Genomic DNA, 18584 nt, shown 5'->3' with positions numbered 1-18584 from the left:
ACTTTTTGAGTGGGGCCCAGATTTAATTTCCCATATTGACTGACTAATCTCAAACTTACCAGGTGGATCTACTACCCTTATCCAGGAAAAGTAACAGCCCTAGTTTGTTCCCGTGGACATTGTACCTCTGAATAGTACAAAATGACTAAGGGCGGTGGTGATGGACATATTTCCCTTGATTAGACTTGAGCCAACTAATGCTATTGAACTAGTGATTCTCAGACTTGGTTGCACTTTGAAACCATTGTGAGAATTTAAAAATACTGATGCTAGTTCAGTGAGGTTGTGGAATACAAAATCAATATACAAAAATCAATTAAATTCCTGTACACCAGCAAAAGAGTAATATGGTAATGCCAGTAAGACAGCAATCCAATTACAATAATATAAAAAAGAATAAAATGCTTATGAATAAATTTAACAAAAGAAGTGCAAAGCTTACACTCCGAGAACTATAAAGCATAGTTGAAAGAAATTCAAGAGGACTAACTAGAAAGACACCCCATATTTATGGGTTATAAGATGTAAGCCCTAGCTGGTTTGGCTCGGTGGATACAGCGTCAGCCTGCGGACTGAAGGGTCCCAGGTTCAATTCCAGTCAAGGGCACATGCGTGGGTTTCGGGCTCGATCCCCAGTAGGGGGCATCCAGGAGGCAGCCAATCAATGATTCTCTCTTATCATTGATGTTTCTATCTCTTTCTCCCTCTCCCTTCCTCTCTGAAGTCAATAAAAATATATTAAAAAAGATTAAATATTGTTTAAATGGCAATATTCCCCAAATGGATGTATAGATTTAACACAATTCCTATAAAAATTTCCAACTCTCATTTTTGTAGGAATTGACAAACTGATCCTAAAATTCATATGGAAATTTGAGGGACCTAGAAAAGCCAAAGCAATCTTGAAAAAGAACAAAGTTGGAGAACTTGCTTTCTGATTTCAAACTTACCATAGCACTATAGTAACCAAATCTGTGATACTGTTAGGATAGACAGATAGATCAATGAAATAGAATTGAGAGTCCAGAAATAAATTCTCATGCTTATTGTCACTTAATTTTTATCAAGGATGCTAAGACACTTCAAAGGAGAAAAATATTTTTTCAATAAATGGTTCTGGGACAAATGGATATCCATTTGCAAAAGAATGAAGTTGGACTGCTTACTCACACCATGGAACGTTAACTCAAAATGGATTATAGACCTACCTGTGAGAGCCAAAACTATAAAACTCAGAAGAAAATACAAGAAATAGAAAAAATTTCATGACCTTGGCTTACACAAAGCATGAACAGCAATAACAAAAAAATAAATTGGACATCGTCAAAATTAAAAACCTTAATACTTCAATGGGACCATTAAGAATGTGAAAAGATAATCCACAGAATGAGAGAATATTTGTGCATTATTATCTGATAAGGGAAATATCTAGAATATATAAAGAGCTCTTACAAGTCAATAGTAAAAATACAAACAACCCAATTAAAAATGGTCAAAGGATCTGAATATACATTTCTCCAAAGAAGATATATAAGTGACCCATAAATACATGAAAAGATGCTCAAAATCCTTAACCATCAGGAAAATGCAAAGAAAAACCCTAGTGTTATACCATTAGGGTTGGCTAAAATAAAAAAGACAGACAATAACATGTTCTGGTGAGGATTTGAAGAAATTGGAACCCTGATACACTGCTGGTGGGAATGTAAAATGATGTAGCTGCTTTGGAAAACAGTCTAGCAGTTCTTCAAAAGACAAATAGTTATATCATATATCATATCAACTCCTAAGTATATAGCTAAGAGAAATGAAAACATATCTACATGAAATATAACAAAAAATGGAAACAACTCAAATGTTCATTAACTGATGAATGGATAAATAAAATATAGTATCAATAAATATATTATTCAGCAATAAAAAGAAATACACATGCTGTAACAGGAATAAACCTTGAAAACATTATACTTAATGAAAGAAGCCAGTCACAAAAGACCACATATTGTATGATTCAATTATATGAAATGTCCAGAAGAGGCAAATCCATAGAGACAGAAAGTAGACTGGTGGTTGCCTTGACCTTGGGGAGGAAGGAAGGTTTGAAGGGGAAATAGGGAGTAACTATTATTGAGCATGGGAGTTCTTTGGCGATTATGAAATGTTCTAAAATTGATGTGTGTGATAGTAGCATAGCTTGGTAAATATACTAAAAATAATTGAATTTATACTTTAAATGAGTGAATTATATGGTATGTGAATTATAGCTCAATAAAACTGTATATATATGTGTATATATATGTGTATAAATATATATATATGTATGTATATGTGTGTGTGTGTGTGTGTGTGTGTGTGTGTTACACACTGATACCTGGCCTTTTTATCCTCACCCGAGGATATTTTTTTCCATTGGAGGGGCAGAAAGAGGAGTAAGGGAGAGAGAAAGAGAGAGCAACGTTGGTGTGAGAGAATACATCAATTGGTTGCCTTCCACACGCACCCCTAGTGGGGTTGGGGAATGAATCTGCAACTGAGGTACATGCCCTTGACCCGGAATTGAACCTGAGACTCCTTAGGTGTGCAGGCCAATGCTCCAACCACCGAGCTACAGAGGCCAGGGCAGAGATTCTGAATTAACTGGCCTGTGGTGTGGCCTAGGCGTTGGGCTTTGGGAAAGCTCCCCAGATGACTCTATTAAATATCCAGTGTAGGGAGTCTTTGTCCTAGCCTAGACCTTGCTACTGAAAAGTATGGTCAGTGTACCAGCAATATGAACAAGAACTGGGAGCTTAAGAGGAAGTCAGGAGCTCAGCCACACCTCAGATCTACTGAATTAGAATCTGCACTTGTAGCAGGATCCTAAAGTGAGTTGAATGGACTTTAAAATTTAAGAATTGTCGGTAAGGTAGTGGAACAGTCAGGCAAATGAATGTTATCTTTGAAGTTCACTACTCTCTTGTTGAAATACCTCTCTTCCTTTTCCCCAGGGTCTTCCCTTAAGGCTTCTCTATTGGGTTTCTGTACCCTTTTCCAACAGGTGTGTCTGTGGAGGGGCACTTCCCCTCATACCACCAAGCAGTTCTCAGACGCCAGTAGTGTTACGTGGAATGACAAGCTCTCGGATTCTCCTTGTGGGTTCTTGTACTATGAAGTTTGAAGAATAAAATTCCTTGGACTAAAAGATTTTTAGGCAGAAGTATAAAAGTTTATTGTAAGTGTATACAGACGCTCCCAAATCAGTAAAAACCTGCTCGCTCTCTCTCTAATGGAAAAAAAAAACCTGTCCTGTCCCCTGAGTCTCTTTGTCTACCAGTTTATAAATGCTGGGAGTTCTTTGTCCATCTCACTTTCTAATTGGACCCTTTCTTAATTTATGTCCCCCATGCTCTCCTAATTGGCTACTTTCCTGCAGGGTATCAGTTTCAAAGTTCAAAGCTCACCTGGTACTCCCTCTTTTTCTTCCCCTTATTTTGTAACATTCCTCCATCCTCTGTGAATGTAACATAAGCCTCTCTCATGGGTCCCCTACCCCCCTTATTTCCGAACTGCCTGTCCTGTATCTAAAATTCCTTTCAGTAGTATGTCCAAGAATTCAACTCAATTTTGACATCATCTGTCTGGAGATAGCATTAGTCTCCACAGGTTAAGGGTTCAGTCCTACAAGACTCTGCTCCCTCCCCGCTTCCAATACCAGTCACAAGCCCAGGTTGTTGCCTGAGCTTCTGATCAACGGGCTATAAATTAAAGGCTCCAATGACCCCCTCCTTGGGTTCGATTAATTTGTTAGAGCAGCTCACAGAACTCAGAGAAACATTTCACATTCTAGATTATTGGTTTATTATAAAAGTATATAACTCAGGAATATCCAGATGGAAGAGATACATAGAGCAAGGTATGGGGAAGGGTATGGAGCTTCTATTCCCTCTCCAGATGAGTCACGCTCCTGAAATTTCCATGTGTTCACCAACCAGGAGCTCACTGAGCCCCATCTCTTTGGGTTTTTATGGAGGTTTTATTGCATAGACATGAATGATTAAATCAGTGTCTATTGGTGATCAGGTCAACCTCCAGCCCTTCTCCCCTCCCAGGCATTCCAAGGATGAAACTGAAAATTCTAACCCTCTAATGATAAGGTTGGTTCCCCTGGCAACCAGTCCTTATTTTGGTGACCTGGGGCATTTCAAAAGCAACTCCATTAACATAACAAAAGACACTCTAATATCTTTAACCACTTAGGAAATTCCAAGGGTTTTAGAAGCTTCATGCTAAAAATGGGAACAAAGACCGAATATGTATTTCTAATTATAAGTCACAATATCACAGTTGCCTTTCCCACTAGTGTCCCATAGTTTCCAGTGTTTCTTCTCATAAAAGCATCTGTCTGCCTTTTTTTTTTTTTTTTTCAAGACACTGCCCTCTGCTAGGGAACTGGCCTATCTAACCTGTATTAAAATCCTTATGCTATAATTACATGTGAATGGAGACAGGAGCATTCCAGTGACAAGGTTTTAATTAAATCTAAAGGTTGAAATTTCTGGTAACGTTGACAGGTGGAATGAGTGAACAGTGAAATTTTTGGGAGCACATAATTATATGCACCTAGTTTTTGAATCCTTAAATTATAATAAGTACTACAAAGGAGAAATAAAGAGTGCTTACAACAATGGAAGGGTTTTAAGCAGGTGAGAGTAGGGAATCAGACGTAGATTTTTAAAGATTTCTTTTGCCTTCAGTGGGCAGAATTAATTAGAAAGAGGTTAATACACATACAGGAAGACCAGTGAATGGGCTAAGGCAGAAGCCCAGGTAAGAGGTAATGGCAGGAAGCCCAGGGTCATTGCAGAAGAGATGGAGATGAACAGTCCTGATCACTAAGAAAGGGATTGATAGGACTTGGGGATTTATTAAGTCATTCAATAATGTTGCCCGCAGAAATCGGGTCCGTCCACAGAGTCACGAGAGAAGCATTTCCAGGGGCCCACACATGGAGGATAAGATGTAGTGGGAAGATTTATATTTGGCTGCCCCCAGGTTCCCGGTGTCTCATCACGGCCAGGTGGCTCAGCTCTGACCCACTGGAAGAAGTCCAGCCTTGTCTTCACCAAGCACAGAAGAAGAGCCAGTTGTTAGGTCTGATTAAATAGTTGAAATGATAGCTCTCTCCTGGGAACTGGCCTTTAGACCACTTCACAACAGATGTTCCCTTTCGCTTAGACCACATTCCATTTGCTAAGGCCGTTCTCTCTCCCCTCTGGACTTTCCAAGAATCCAGACCTGCCCAGAGAATTCTCTGCCCAGAAAAAGCCAGCCTGGAGTCCTGTAAAATCTCAGACTCCCTGTCCCTGGGTGCTGGTGCCATTTTGGGGCTCAGCCCACCTGGGTTTTCCAGATGACCTAATAAATTCATAATTCTTCACCCCTTTTGGTCTCGTGCGTTCCTCTTTCGGTGATCCTAACACCCGTGTCCAGAAATACTGTGCATCAGTTCAGTCCGTGCCAAAGCTTAGTCTGGTTCAGTGTCTGTTCCTGGCTGCACTCCGCCTGGTGCTGCACTTCTACACCCAGGCTCACGCTTGGGCCTGCGCTTGGAGCCAGCGTGGCTGCTGCTAACAACAGGCAAACCCACGCTACCCAGCAAGAGGCCTTTGTTAGGCTTTGATTATATTACCCGGGGCTTTCAAACTGACCAGTCTCATTCCCAATCCTTCCCAGGTTTGTACTGGGCCCACCCCCAGTACAATTTGGTCTTTTCCCCAGGCTAAATACCTTCCCTTTATGGTCGTCATCTTGGCTCCTATTGCACATGCGCCCAGCAGAGGAATTTCCCCTTTATTGTTTTATCTGTCCCTCTATAATCGTGGATATTGGTTGGTTGTCCCATGGGGAGCCAGCTTCAGGGATTAAGTCTCCTAGGCAGTCCCCTAGGGAACTGTATAGCTTCCTAGTGAGTCAGGCTTAATGTCTGACTCACCTCCCTAGTTTATTAGGCTCAATATCTGATTTCACTTACTCCCTTTATTAATACTAACTAGCTACCTATCCTATATAATAAAACCCCAAAATGCAAATCGACCAAATGGTGGAAGAACAGCAGGTCGCTGTGATGCGCACTGACCAACAGGGGGCAGATGCTCAATGCAGGAGCTGCCCCCTGGTGGTCAGTGTGCTCACATGGGGGAGCACTACTCAGCCAGAAGCCAGCTTCATGGCTGGCGAGTGCAGCAGTGGTGGCAGGAGCCTCTCCTGCCTCCACTGCAGGCAGGTGGTAAGGAGCGAGGGGTCCCAGACTGCAAGAGCCCAGACTGCAAGAGGGATAACTGACTGCTGGCTTAGGCCTGATCCCTGGGGGAATTGGGCCTAAGCTGTCAGGTGGACATTCCCTGAGGGGTCCCGGACTGCGAGAGGGCACAGGCTGGGCTGAGGGACCCCTCCCAAGTGCACAAATTTCATGCACTGGGACTCTAGTCTATATAATAAAAGCCTAAGCAACTGTTATGGTGGTACAATCAGAATGACCAGTCGTTATGATGTGCACTGACCAGCAGGGGGCAGACACTTAATGCAGGAGCTGCCCCCTCGTGGTCAGTATGCTCCCACAGAGGGAGCACTGCTCAGCCAGAAGCCGGGCTCATGGCTGGCGAGTGCAGCTGCCAGGGCGGGTGCCTCTCCTGACTCTGTGGCAACAGGCACAGCAGGCCAGGATAAGCATGAGCAGCATGGTGCCCGGCCCTGATTCTGGCTCCTCCCAGGCTGCCTCCCGCTTGGCACACTACTACATCCCCCAAGGGGTACTGGATTGCGAGAGAGTGCAGGCCAGGCTGAGGGGGCCCACCCCTCCCCCCCGCAGTGCACTAACAATACATTTTGTAGAACCTTCTACCTGGTTTTCTGGAATCTATAAGAAGACAAGGCAAGGTCCCTGTGCTTATAGTTGAACCTTAGTGTGGCAATAGGCAATATATAAGTAATATTAGGTAGTGGTAAGTGCTATGAAGAAAAATACAACTAGGTAAGGAGGCCTGATAGGGGAGGGAAGGTTGGCCTGTTTAGCCATGGAAGGCCTATCTAAGGAGGTCATTGAATAGAGCCCTGAGTAAAGTGAGATTGAGTCATCTATGGAAAGAGCATTCTAGGGAAGGGAAATGGCACAAGAAAGGCCTTGCAACAGGAGCAAGTTTGACATGTTGAAGAAATAGTAAGAGGGAATGTGGTAGAAATGAACTCACAGCAGTAGTTGGTAGAAAATTTAGGACCTTATGAGCCATGATAAGGAGTCTGAGAGGCTGTCTAAATGAGATGCACATTCTCCCTAGCTGGTTTGGCTCAATGGATAGAGCATCAGCCTGTGGACTGAAGGGCCCCGGATTCAATTCTGGCCAAGGGCACATGCCCTGGTTGCGGCCTCAATCCCCTATAAGGGGCGTGCAGGAGGCAGCCCATCAATAATTCCCTCTCATCATTCATGTTTCTCTCTCTCTCTCCCTCTCTCCTCTTCTCTGAAATCCATAAAAATACATTACCAAAAAAAAAAAAAAAGCTTTAAAAAATAAATAAATGAGATGCACATTCATTGGAGGTTTTGAGCAGAAGTATAAGATATGATTTACATATATATTTAATATGTTTTTATTGATTTCAGAGAGAGGAAGGGAGAGGGAGAAAGAGATAGAAACATCAATGAGCGAGTAACATCAATTGGCTGCTCCTGCATGCCCCCCATTGGGGATTGAGCCTGCAACCCAGGCATGTGCCTTGTTGGGGAATCAAACCATGACCTGCTCATCCATAGGACGATGCTGAACCAACTGAGCCACACTGACTGTACATGCTTTATATTTTTAAATGATGTACATAAAGAGCACCCTGGCTGTTGTGTGGACTAGAAGCCAAGAGACCAGTGAGGAAGCTATTGTAGGGGTCCTTGAAATAGGTGGTGATGATTTGAATTGCAGTGGGAGTGGTGAGAGTGGTTAGATTTTGGGCATGTTTTGGTTGAGCTTTGGTTGAGGAAAAGAAGAAGAATTAAAGATATTAATTCAGTTAAGGTTTTGTGTGTGTGTGTGTGTGTGTGTGTGTGTGTGTGTGTGTGTGTGTGTTTTCTTTTGCTAAGCAACTAGGTAATTGGTTCAATTTGTGCTTCCCATTGGCCAAGTCTCCCTGGAATCTGGGAAATATATTCTCTGGATTATAGAGCAGAGCAGGGAAGTGGTTATGTCTAGTAAATGAGGTGACCAAAAAATGCAAAGGGAGAAGGGAGTTTACTAGATACCATCCTGCCATTTCGGCATTGAAAAACCGAGTTGAGAAAAATGAACAAGGTTGAGAAGGAGTGGCAGAGAGGAAGCACAGAATGAAAAATCAGAGAAGTGTGGAATTCTGAAGGGAAGGGAAGAGACAATTTCAAGAAAGTGGAGTGAGTTAAGTGTGTCTTATGGCTGAGCGGTCAGGAAGGAAGAACATGTGTGTTGGATTCAGTGGTATGGAGGTCACTGGCATCTTTGGACAGCCACATCAGTTAAGTTGTGATGGTGTTGGTGAAGGAGTGAGGGAAGTTAGGGCAGACAGCTGTTTTAAATACTTGACTGTGAGGAGGAGAGGAGTGAAAGTCAGTATCTAGCCAGGAAAAGGAGTAAGGGAGGGCTGTTTTATTATTTTTCTTAGACTAACATAGTTTTGGACATGTTTCACTGCTGAAGAAGGACCCAGTAGAGATGGGGAAATTTCAATACATAAGAAAGAAAATGGATAATCAATAGGGTAAATATTCTGGAAGGCAGGAGGGAATAGGAACTAGATCAGGGGTGGGCAAACTTTTTGACTTGAGGGCCACAATGGGTTCTTAAACTGGACCGGAGAGCCGGAGCAAAAGCATGGATGGAGTGTTTGTGTGAACTAATATAAATTCAAAGTAAACATCATTACATAAAAGGGTACGGTCTTTTTTTTTTTTTTAGTTTTATTCATTTCAAACGGCCGTAGTTTGCCCACGGCTGAACTAGATAATAGTGGAGATGGCCCTCGAAGGCAGAGTTGGCTCCCGTGTGTCAAGAGGAAAGGGAGGAAGGATGCGGGTGGATTGGGTTTATATGGCTTAGAGATGGGAGCTGAAGAAGTTTTCCACAAAGCTGGTAGGTGGTAAAGTCAACCTTCCAACTCCCACAGACGTTGGAGAGTCTGCCATGTGCCAGATCCTGTGATAGATGTTTCTAGGGAATATAAAGAGGAATAAGATATGGTCCAGACCCTGAAGGAACTCCTGGGCTATTGGGGAGACAGCCTAGTTCACAGGCCCCTGCAGGGCAGGGTGATAAGCGCTGCACTGTTGACATGTATGACATCATTCAATTGTTAACATCTGGTGTTACTACCTAAGTTGGGATGGAAATATTGGGAAGTAGGGACGAAGAGCCAATTCTTCTGGAGAAGAGGGAGAGGGGTGTTTGTTTGTACAGTTTATAAAATTCTCGTTGTATAGCCTGATATTCTGGTAAGTCCCTGAGGGAAAATGTCATATAACAAGCTGTGTTGCCACTGAGAATCACAGTGTTCTCCTTTTGATGGATTTACAGGGTTTCCTTTTGAAAAGAAAAATAATTGAAACTCTAATACTGAGTTACTTTAAAATTACTTTTATTATAGTCTCACTTAAACTTATGCAAACATAATACAAGGTACAAGCAAATTTAGACTTATATCTTTTATGAGAACATCAGAATCTATACTAATAATAGGGTAATATACTAATTAGATCAGATAGACTGGGTGTCTTCTGGACATCCTTCTGGACAAAGCCACAGTGGCAGGGGCTGTGGCAGAGGTGGTTAGGGGTGATCAGGCTGGTAGGGGAGAGCAGTTAAGGGCAATCAGGCAGGCAGGCAGAATGGTTAGGGGCGATCAGGCAGGCAGAGGGGTTAGGGGCGATCAGGCAGGCAGGTGAGCGGTTAGGAGCCAGTGGTCCCTGATTGGAGAGGATGCAGGCCGGGCTGAGGGACCCCTCCACCCAATGCATGAATTTTGTGCACTGGGCCTCTAGTAAATATATAAGCTGCATATTAATTAAAATTATAGACCAACAAAATTTAAGTTAACATTAATGTGATGGATGATGTTTAGTTTCCACTAAATCACTTTTTACAGTTAGTCTGAGTTTGGTGTGTTCCAATAACAAGGGGTAATTCAATGATCTGGCGACTCTTCTATGTTGGAATCACTAAGAATCTTGACGTGTACAGCTTTCACTGGGTCCAGATACTTCCATAGCTTTTTCATCTGCCTGTGACAATGAGAGCATTCTTATCTGGCAAAGCAGTGAGGACTTGAAGAAGTATGAACATTGAAATGGAATAGAAATGATGTTTTCCTTGAGATGGTTCAAAGTATGCTTTTGTTAATATTACTAAACAAACATAAAATGGATAAAAACCTTGTGATGGCAAGCTCTTGGGCTCCCAAGACTACACCTTTGCACTCAGCTTGAAAAGTACTGTGCTAGCTGGGTGTCAGAGTGCTGTGAGAGCCGATGGGCTGGGCACTGTTCCAGACGGAGGAACAAGACAAGGAAGGCTTTCTGAATATGAGATGCTTAAGGATGAAGACTGTAAAATTCTGGTCTCTTTTTAACTGTACTTATGGCTTGTTGTTTGATTTGGGACTTCTCTTTAATCATCCGGTGCCAGGTTTTCCTGTCAGTACTTTGATGTCCTATCTGGTTGGCAGGAAGGTGATGCCCGTCACTAGTAAAATATTTGTGAAAAGCCAAGGTTTCTGAAAGTGGATTTATAATAAAACTTTGTAAGATAATACTATACCAGGAAACAAGTTGTCTAGCTATAGATTATTGATTTCTTTGAAAAATTTAAAACTTTTATACATTTCAAACCAGCATGCTTTGTTAAAAGGCTTTTTGAATTATGAGAGATACACCATCTTGAGTTTATTAATAATTTAAGTCAACAGCATCCAACAAAGATTTTATTTTTGGATCATGTGTAGAGGTCATAGTCTGAACTGGAATAAACAGAGTATTGGCCTAAATATAAGATGTTATTTAGAACACTCTTGAGACATTATGATGTAATTGTGTACTGAAGCAGAGAAATATTAGTATGCGTTTTGTTAAATATTTGTTTTAGTGTATAGCATTGTGCCAGGAATGATAAAAAGCAAACTTTTATACCCAAGGTACTTTCTTCCTCATCACCTTCCTTCCCATCTATGCCTGAGTGAGGCCTGAGAAACCCAAGGTCAGTAGTGCACCAACTCAGCTTCAATCCAGGTGGTCTGCCAGTCCTTCTTGGACCTCAGAACCCCAGCATCTGCATCTAGAAGCATCCAAGATCAATTTAAACTTTCAGCTAATAGTACACATTACCTCCTTCCTTCCATCAATACGTATTCTCCTCTCACCTCCCCACCCCACCATCATGAAACTAATTTCTGGGGGTTGCATCGTTTGGGGACTTTTATTTCTGCATGCCTACCTGTACTTCAGAAACAGCTATTCTGTTCTCCAATTATACTTTACTAGAGGACCACGTGCATTGGGAGGGTCCCTAGCGGCTGCCGGCCAGGGCCTCCCTCCCTTCCCCTGGGCTAGCCTGCTCCCTGGTTGAACTCCTGGAAGAACTCTGGTCGAGGGGACAATTTGCATACTACCCTTTTTTATATAGGATGTTTGCATACCTGTTTTTACTTTTCATGGTCTTTTCATGTAATTACCCTCATGAAGGACTCTCTATTTCTGTAAGAGGAGGCCCAGCAAGTGGTATTGTCCCATTTTATAATTGAAAATGTTATAGCTGGAGACGTTAATGACTTGCCCAAGATGCTGAAGAAAACTAGAGTTTGTACTTCAGTCTTAGTTGTTAGAATCCAGTTTCCTTCACTATTCATTGTAATGCTTTATTTCTTAGAGAAAATTTTAAATAAAGGTATAAAATCTAGTGGGAAAATGGACACATATGTAATACCCTTTGTAATAAAAAATTAAAAAAAAAACAAAAAAACCCAAAAGAATATATATTTTTTAAAAGTTAAAAAAAAATAAATAAAATCTAGTGACAGAGAATGAGCAACTTTAGAGTAAATATATATGTATATATGTATATTATTTTGGGTGGATCTCTTAGGAGCTTTGTCTAAATGTTGTAGCCCTTTTTGCCTTGTCCAGCTAATAGATGAGAACACCTATAAAGAAAGCCCTTTGGGTTCTAACTGTTGTGGCTCAGTTGGTGGAGCGTTGTCCTATGTACTGAAAAGTTGCTGCTTTGATTCCCAGTCAGGACACGTGCCCAGGTTGCAGGTTTAATCCTCCTTTGGGGTGCATTTGGAAGGCAGCCAATTGAAGTTTCTTTCTCACATCGATGTTTTTCTCTCTCTTCCTCTCCCTCTCTCTTTCAAGTCAATAAAAAATATATATATATTTTTAAAAAGAATGCTTTTGGTACATTGGAAAATATGCACCTGAAAGGGGTCTAGGAAAAACCTCTTTTTGGGAAGGTCCCACTGTACATAATTCATAGGCTCTCAGAGCTGGAAGAGATAATAAAAGTCATCTGGCTCACCGGGTGTTGGATGTTAAATTCTTGGTTAGATCTCTTTTGAATCCTTGAGGGGTCTGGAATGATTTTTTAAAAAAATATATTTTATTGATTTTGCCTCCTGCACATCTCCTACTGGGGATATACCTGCAACCAAGGTACATGCCCTTGACTGGAATCGAACCTGGGACCTTTCAGTCTGCAGGCCGACTCTCTATCCACTGAGCCAAACTGGTTTTGGCTGTGGAATGATTTTGAGGAACGGTCTTTATTATACTAGTACATGGCACTTCATGGCCTAAAGAATGTTATGTTCTATCAAACTAATGAAGTGAAATGTTGACAATCTAAAAGACAAGTTTTTTCGTTCTTTCTTTGATCATCAGGATATTTGAGATGTTCTATTTGAAACATTTCCTGTAGATTTTGTTAGCTGTTTTGAAAATTACATATTTAGACCTTTGTTTAATGCTATTATTTATTGGAATATAATTTTTTCAATGCGACTAAATGATTATTGTTTTTCCTTTTCTCTTTCTGTGTTCCTCTGTGTTTATTTATAAGCTAGATGCCAGTCTCTTCTGGAATTGTTTGGTTTGTGTAACATGCACAGGGGTCCATGGGTATGTTTTCAATATTTTTGTGCTTTAGCCAGAGATTTTGAAGAAGAGAGGGAGAGTTCAAGATTAAATTTTTAGTGCAAGCTGATAGAAGACATATCATGAACCTAAGGTACTTGAAAATTTAATAAGAAGCAATAACCAGAGTTGGTTGTTTTCCCTCTTTGCCTTAGAATAGAAATGCAGGCCCCTAGTGATGGAGTGTTAGTGCCTGCACTAGAGCATTACTTAGCAACCGGTACTTATAAATCTCTTTCTAGAACCAGTGTTTCTTAGTATTTAACAACAGAGTAAATGGAATTTATATAATTACACCCTGTCATTGGTTGTATACAGCTCTAACCTCTCTCCTAAAATCATGGGTCATGTAATATTGTGGCCAGGAAAGTACTTGTGGGAAGCTTAAAAATTCATTGGTTTTATGTATTGTGGTTACAGTGAACATTATATTGGCAAATAGTACATTCATTGTGAACTCTTGGGAAAGCTTAGATTCAATTTTATAAATTTTCAATACAAGTGGAAATTAATTTGAAAATATTTTTTGTAATTCTTCAGCTTTCCTTGCATGAATTTAGCATAATTTATTTATGTGTTCTTCTATTTTGGATATTTAGGTTATTTTCTAGTGGGGTGTTTTTTTCTGTGATGAGCATCATAGAAAAAGCTTGACTCCTTGGAGAAGGGAGTTATTTACTATTAGAAGAGGTGTAAATCTGGTTTAAATGGTTTGTAACAGTAATTTCAGTCAGATAAATACATGATTATTTTTCTGAAATACAATCATAATGTGAGTTTTAATTTCAGATGGAGAAAATGAATAAAGATGGTCAATGAAAGAATTAGGTTTCATAATTATGTCATCAGTATTCTCACCATAAAATTTATTTAGTAGTTAAGCTTTTATAAAAGGTTGGTGCAACAATAATATTTTTAATGTAGCAGGTTGATACATAGATGTGTAATTTTGAAAGATCCAAGTTCAATTATAAGTAACTAGAGGCCCAGTGCACGGATTTGTGCACCAGTGGGGTCCCTTGACCTGGCCTGTGGGATCAGTGGACCTCCGCACTGCCGCAGCCCGACCTTACCCGGCAGCTCGTTGGGCTCCAGCCCACTGTCCACATCGATCCCGCACCGCACGAAGTAGTGCGCGAAGTGGCAGGTGGCTGGGGAGGAGCCTGAGCCCGGCTGGGCACCACACTGCTTCCACGCATCCTGGTCCCACTGTGCCTGCCGCTGCTCGGGTGCTCAGGGGGAGTGTCCGCTGGAGAGGCTTGCACCGCTGCAGCTGTGCTCACTAGCCGTGAGCCCAGAGTCTGGCACCAGTCTGTTAGCCGAGTTGCACTCCCACTGTGAGAGCACACTGTCCACCAGGGAGCAGCTCCTGCGTTGAGTGCCTGCCCCCTGGTGGTCAGTGCGCATCATAGCTACCAGCCGGTCGACTGGTCGACAGGTTGTCTGGTTGTCCAGTCGCTTATGCTTTTATATATATATAGATGATCACTTTGTAAGAGTCATTAATTCATTGAGTAGCTTATGTATTTCGGGGTGTCTTTTTCAAATATTTGAGTTTGATTTTTTCCCATCATGCTTATATCAAAGAGCTGGCCAATTATGAGCAAATTACTAGAAATTGAGAAGCCAACTTACAGATTTCTTAAGAGCATTATCTTCTGAAACTATGGCCTTCGATTTCCTGTGGGCATGTGGGGTGGGTTGCGAGGGAGCAGAGAGAAGTTAATGCGATATCAGTCTCTCACCTACCTTCTTAGTCTGACTCACATCTCCATCCACTGCCCAAGATTCAGGTGCAACAGGCAATGAGTAGATCAAATTGTCCTTGGTATCCTTACTGTTCCCTTCTCACCTCTCCCTCCCTTCTGGGTTTCTGTTTTCCTATTAAATTCTTCCTTAACCAGGTTGCACTCAAACCTCCTCACCATAGCATTCACCAAGGCCCATAGTTGTCTCCCAAATTGTCTTTTCCAGGTGTATTTGCTGTTAAGGGTGTTCCAGATAAGTCATTGACTTAATTTCATTTTGTTTCTGTTTGGCTAGCTCAGCACAAGGGTCACAGTTTTATTTCTGGGCAGACCTTGAGGGAGAGGACCACTAGGTAAAAATTAAACTGGGAAGTCAAATAAGTTTAAAAAAAAGAAAGAAAGAAAGAAAGAAGGCTTTCCCCTATCTATGGTGGGTAAAATGTGAGCCTACAGGAATTTGCTGCCTTGAATAAACCCAGTTTTCTTACGATGAAGTCATACCAAATTGCCTGTCTCTGCATTCTTTCCAAAGTGATAAGTCTTAGCATTCACACTTGTGATAACTTATGTTTTCTGAGTACAAGAGCCCCAGGACTGCCAAGTAAGGAAGAAGAGAGGCAGTGGTGGTTTTGTAACCTTTGTGCTACTGTAATGCAGCAGGTAATGGTCTGTCTTTTTTCTTCTTAACTTCCAGTGCCTGAAACAGTACATGCAGCTGGCAATCCGAGACGGATGTGGGTCTCCCATCACTTGCCCTGACATGGTGTGCCTAAACCACGGGATCCTGCAGGAAGCTGAGGTATGGATGAATGCCATAAACTTCCCCGCTTTCCTCTTGACATTATTTCCTAGGATCTTGCCTCTATGTACTTCCCTAACAGAGAGTCTAGAAACAAAAGACAGAGATGAATTTTTTAAAGCAGTACTTTATTGCTACTCACCTTTGGATTCTTTATACAAACTTTTAAAGCTGCTGTTTACCTCAATTCTATTTATAAAGGCTCTCTGAACAGGTAGGCAAAGGTGAAGAAATCAAATTTGCCAAATGTGAGGTTCAGAGGCCAAATAGTGAGTGGTCTTGTGATCTTTCATACTTCAAAGATAATCAGACAGCAGGTTAGCCACAGTTACAGACAATAAACTAGAAGGTAGCCTGAGTTGAGCCATTTTTAAAGAGCAGAGAAAGGCCTTTCATTTAATATTTATCAGGCATCAGAAATGTCTTTCTTTTTTCCGTGAGTTCTTCCACCATTTTTTAAAGACTGTGATATATCCCTTTCCTTTGTTTCTTCAGTCCCTGATCAATAACTTGCCCTTAAATCTGCCTTTAATCTTCAGAGACTGTTCACTGTAAGTGAGAAGATAACCAGCTCTTGTCCATTTGTAGGGAGTTGGTAAGCGTCTCAGAGAGGTCCCAGGAAACCCATGAAATAAGTTATTCATTCAGCAAACACGGCACACCTGCTGTTCATTAGGGACTCTTCCGGTGCTTTCATAGCCAGTATACTATCTAATCTTTTCAACAAACTGATAAAACTTAGGCCCAGGGGGTTTAAGTAATTTGCCCAAAAGTGCATACATATCTATAAAAGTAGAAGAGCTAGAAATCTAAAGCAGTTCTTCTGACCACCACAATTATAGGGCTCTAAGAGTAGAACCAGGTAGATAATAGAATATATGATAAAGGACTTGATCATTGGAAGCTGAATAGTGCATGCATGTGTGTAGCTATATAGGTATATATGAGTGGATGTGTATGTGAGTGTGTATATGTGCATGTGTGTATATAAATGTTTTGTTTACAAATTCATATACTCTTACATACAATTTTTTGCTTTGTAAGAAAAGCAGTCAGAAAAATGTTATAGGCCACTTCTAATCAGTTTACCTCTGGAGGTCCTGTGTTCAGCTTATGGAATATCAGCAAAGTGGTACAAGCGAGGTTGAAGTGTTTTTTAGGGAAGAATCAAAAGAATACATAATGATTTAGAAGTGATTCATTTTAAGAAAATCATGAATTGTTTTTTTAAAGTAAAAATGTAATATTGAATATGCAAAGCTCTAGTGAGAAATATTGCTTACTTTTGTGTGAGAAATGGGCAGAACAAAGTTAAAGTGGGGAAAGATTAGGTTAGACACCAAGAGTACTAGTCATCTATGCAACCTGCAAATAGTTTTTAAAATGAGATCCAGGTATTCCGGATCGTCTTTCTATGCATAATCCTTCCAAGAAAGATGCTTCCTTTTTGACTTCTCTGCTGTTTGATCAGTAGTGAACAAGTGTTTATTAAGTGTGCACAGTGTGCCTGGTACACGCCAGGACAGAGAGGTAAATGAGACGGGCCCAATGCTGTTTATGCGCATGGTAGCTCCTGACCCAGCCGAGAGATGTTAAATTGACTATAAAAGTGAAAAGCATGACATGGAGCAGGCAGCAAGAGCTGTGTTTCATATGAAATTTTACTTAATTCATGTATGCAAAATCTACTAAATATAAGTGAAAATGAATGGTTTGGTGAAGCTTCAAAACAAACCTTTGAAATGAAACATAGTCTTATATTCTACACCTGTGCTGTCTGATCCAGTAGCCACAGGCTTCATGTGGCTATTTACAATGAAATTAATTAAAATTAGATAACATAAAAAATTCATTCTTTTGGTTGTACTAATCACATTCCAAGAGCTCAGTAGCCACATGTGGCTTGTGACTACCAGATTGGATAGCAAAGAACAGAACATTTCCATCATAGCAGAAAGGTCAATTGCATAGTGTTGGTCTAGATTTTTATATGACTAGTAAACACGAGCCATCAGCACTTTGGATATCAAATGTCAGGGCTAATGTGAGTAAAGGCCATCATTTATCTCATAGTTCTCTGGAACAAAGCTTAGTAACTTTTTTGATTTTTTTGTATAGACATTTTCTTCCACATTTCCCTGCGGTTGTCTTCTACTTTTTAATCCATACCCTTTCCCCACTGGACCCATTCTCATTCACGCTTTCCTAGTTCTGATTCCATTTACCCAGTTTTACTCTAAAGACAATTTTACTTTAGGCTGTGTTAAAACCAAACAAACCCATGGTGGCTCTTAAAAATTATAAAAGGGTATTTGAAAAAATAAAACAAAGACATTGCAAATGAAAACATGGTATTTATTAAATTCTCTAAAGTCCGTTTCCCATTAGATTAGTAAAGTGGACCTGAGGGTGTGAATTGACCTTTCTGTACGTATTGGTCTTGCTAAGAGCATGGCTGAAGATGGGCAGGAATGTGCGGTAATCATGTTCTTAACTAATTTGCTACAGTTGTATTTTCAGAGTAAAAAATGAGTGATGGTGATTGTCTTTGATTTTGAATTGAGAAAGGAATAGATTATGTTGGAGATATTGGTAGCTTCATTAGTTTATATGGGAATACTCCTTTCAAAGCAAATAACACATGCACACATGAACTTGGACTGTAGTGCCTTCCTTTCTGATTTCCTTTACATCAAGCTGTCCTCATATATAATTATTATTATAAAACTAGAGACCCAGTACACAGATTCGTGCACCAGTAGGGTCCCTTGGCCTGGCCTGTGGGATCGGGCCAAAACCGGCTCTCCAACATCCCCCAAAGGGTCCCAGCTTGCGAGAGGGGGCAGGCAACCAAGGGACA

General features: G+C 40.9%; 1 protein-coding gene across 1 annotated transcript in view; it reads left to right on the top strand.

The window, feature by feature from the left end:
- The window catches only part of RNF144B (ring finger protein 144B), a 142608-nt gene that overhangs the window by 99182 nt on the left and 24842 nt on the right, over window positions 1–18584 (top strand). The window contains 1 exon segment of the mRNA XM_015559751.1: window positions 15620–15724. Within this exon segment, the coding sequence (XP_015415237.1) occupies window positions 15620–15724 (105 nt within the window).

The sequence above is a fragment of the Myotis davidii genome, unplaced genomic scaffold (assembly GCF_000327345.1).
Source record: "Myotis davidii unplaced genomic scaffold, ASM32734v1 scaffold53, whole genome shotgun sequence".
Classification (NCBI taxonomy): domain Eukaryota; kingdom Metazoa; phylum Chordata; class Mammalia; order Chiroptera; family Vespertilionidae; genus Myotis; species Myotis davidii.
Note: the sequence above shows the minus strand (reverse complement) of the source record. Positions and strands in the feature narration are given on the sequence as shown.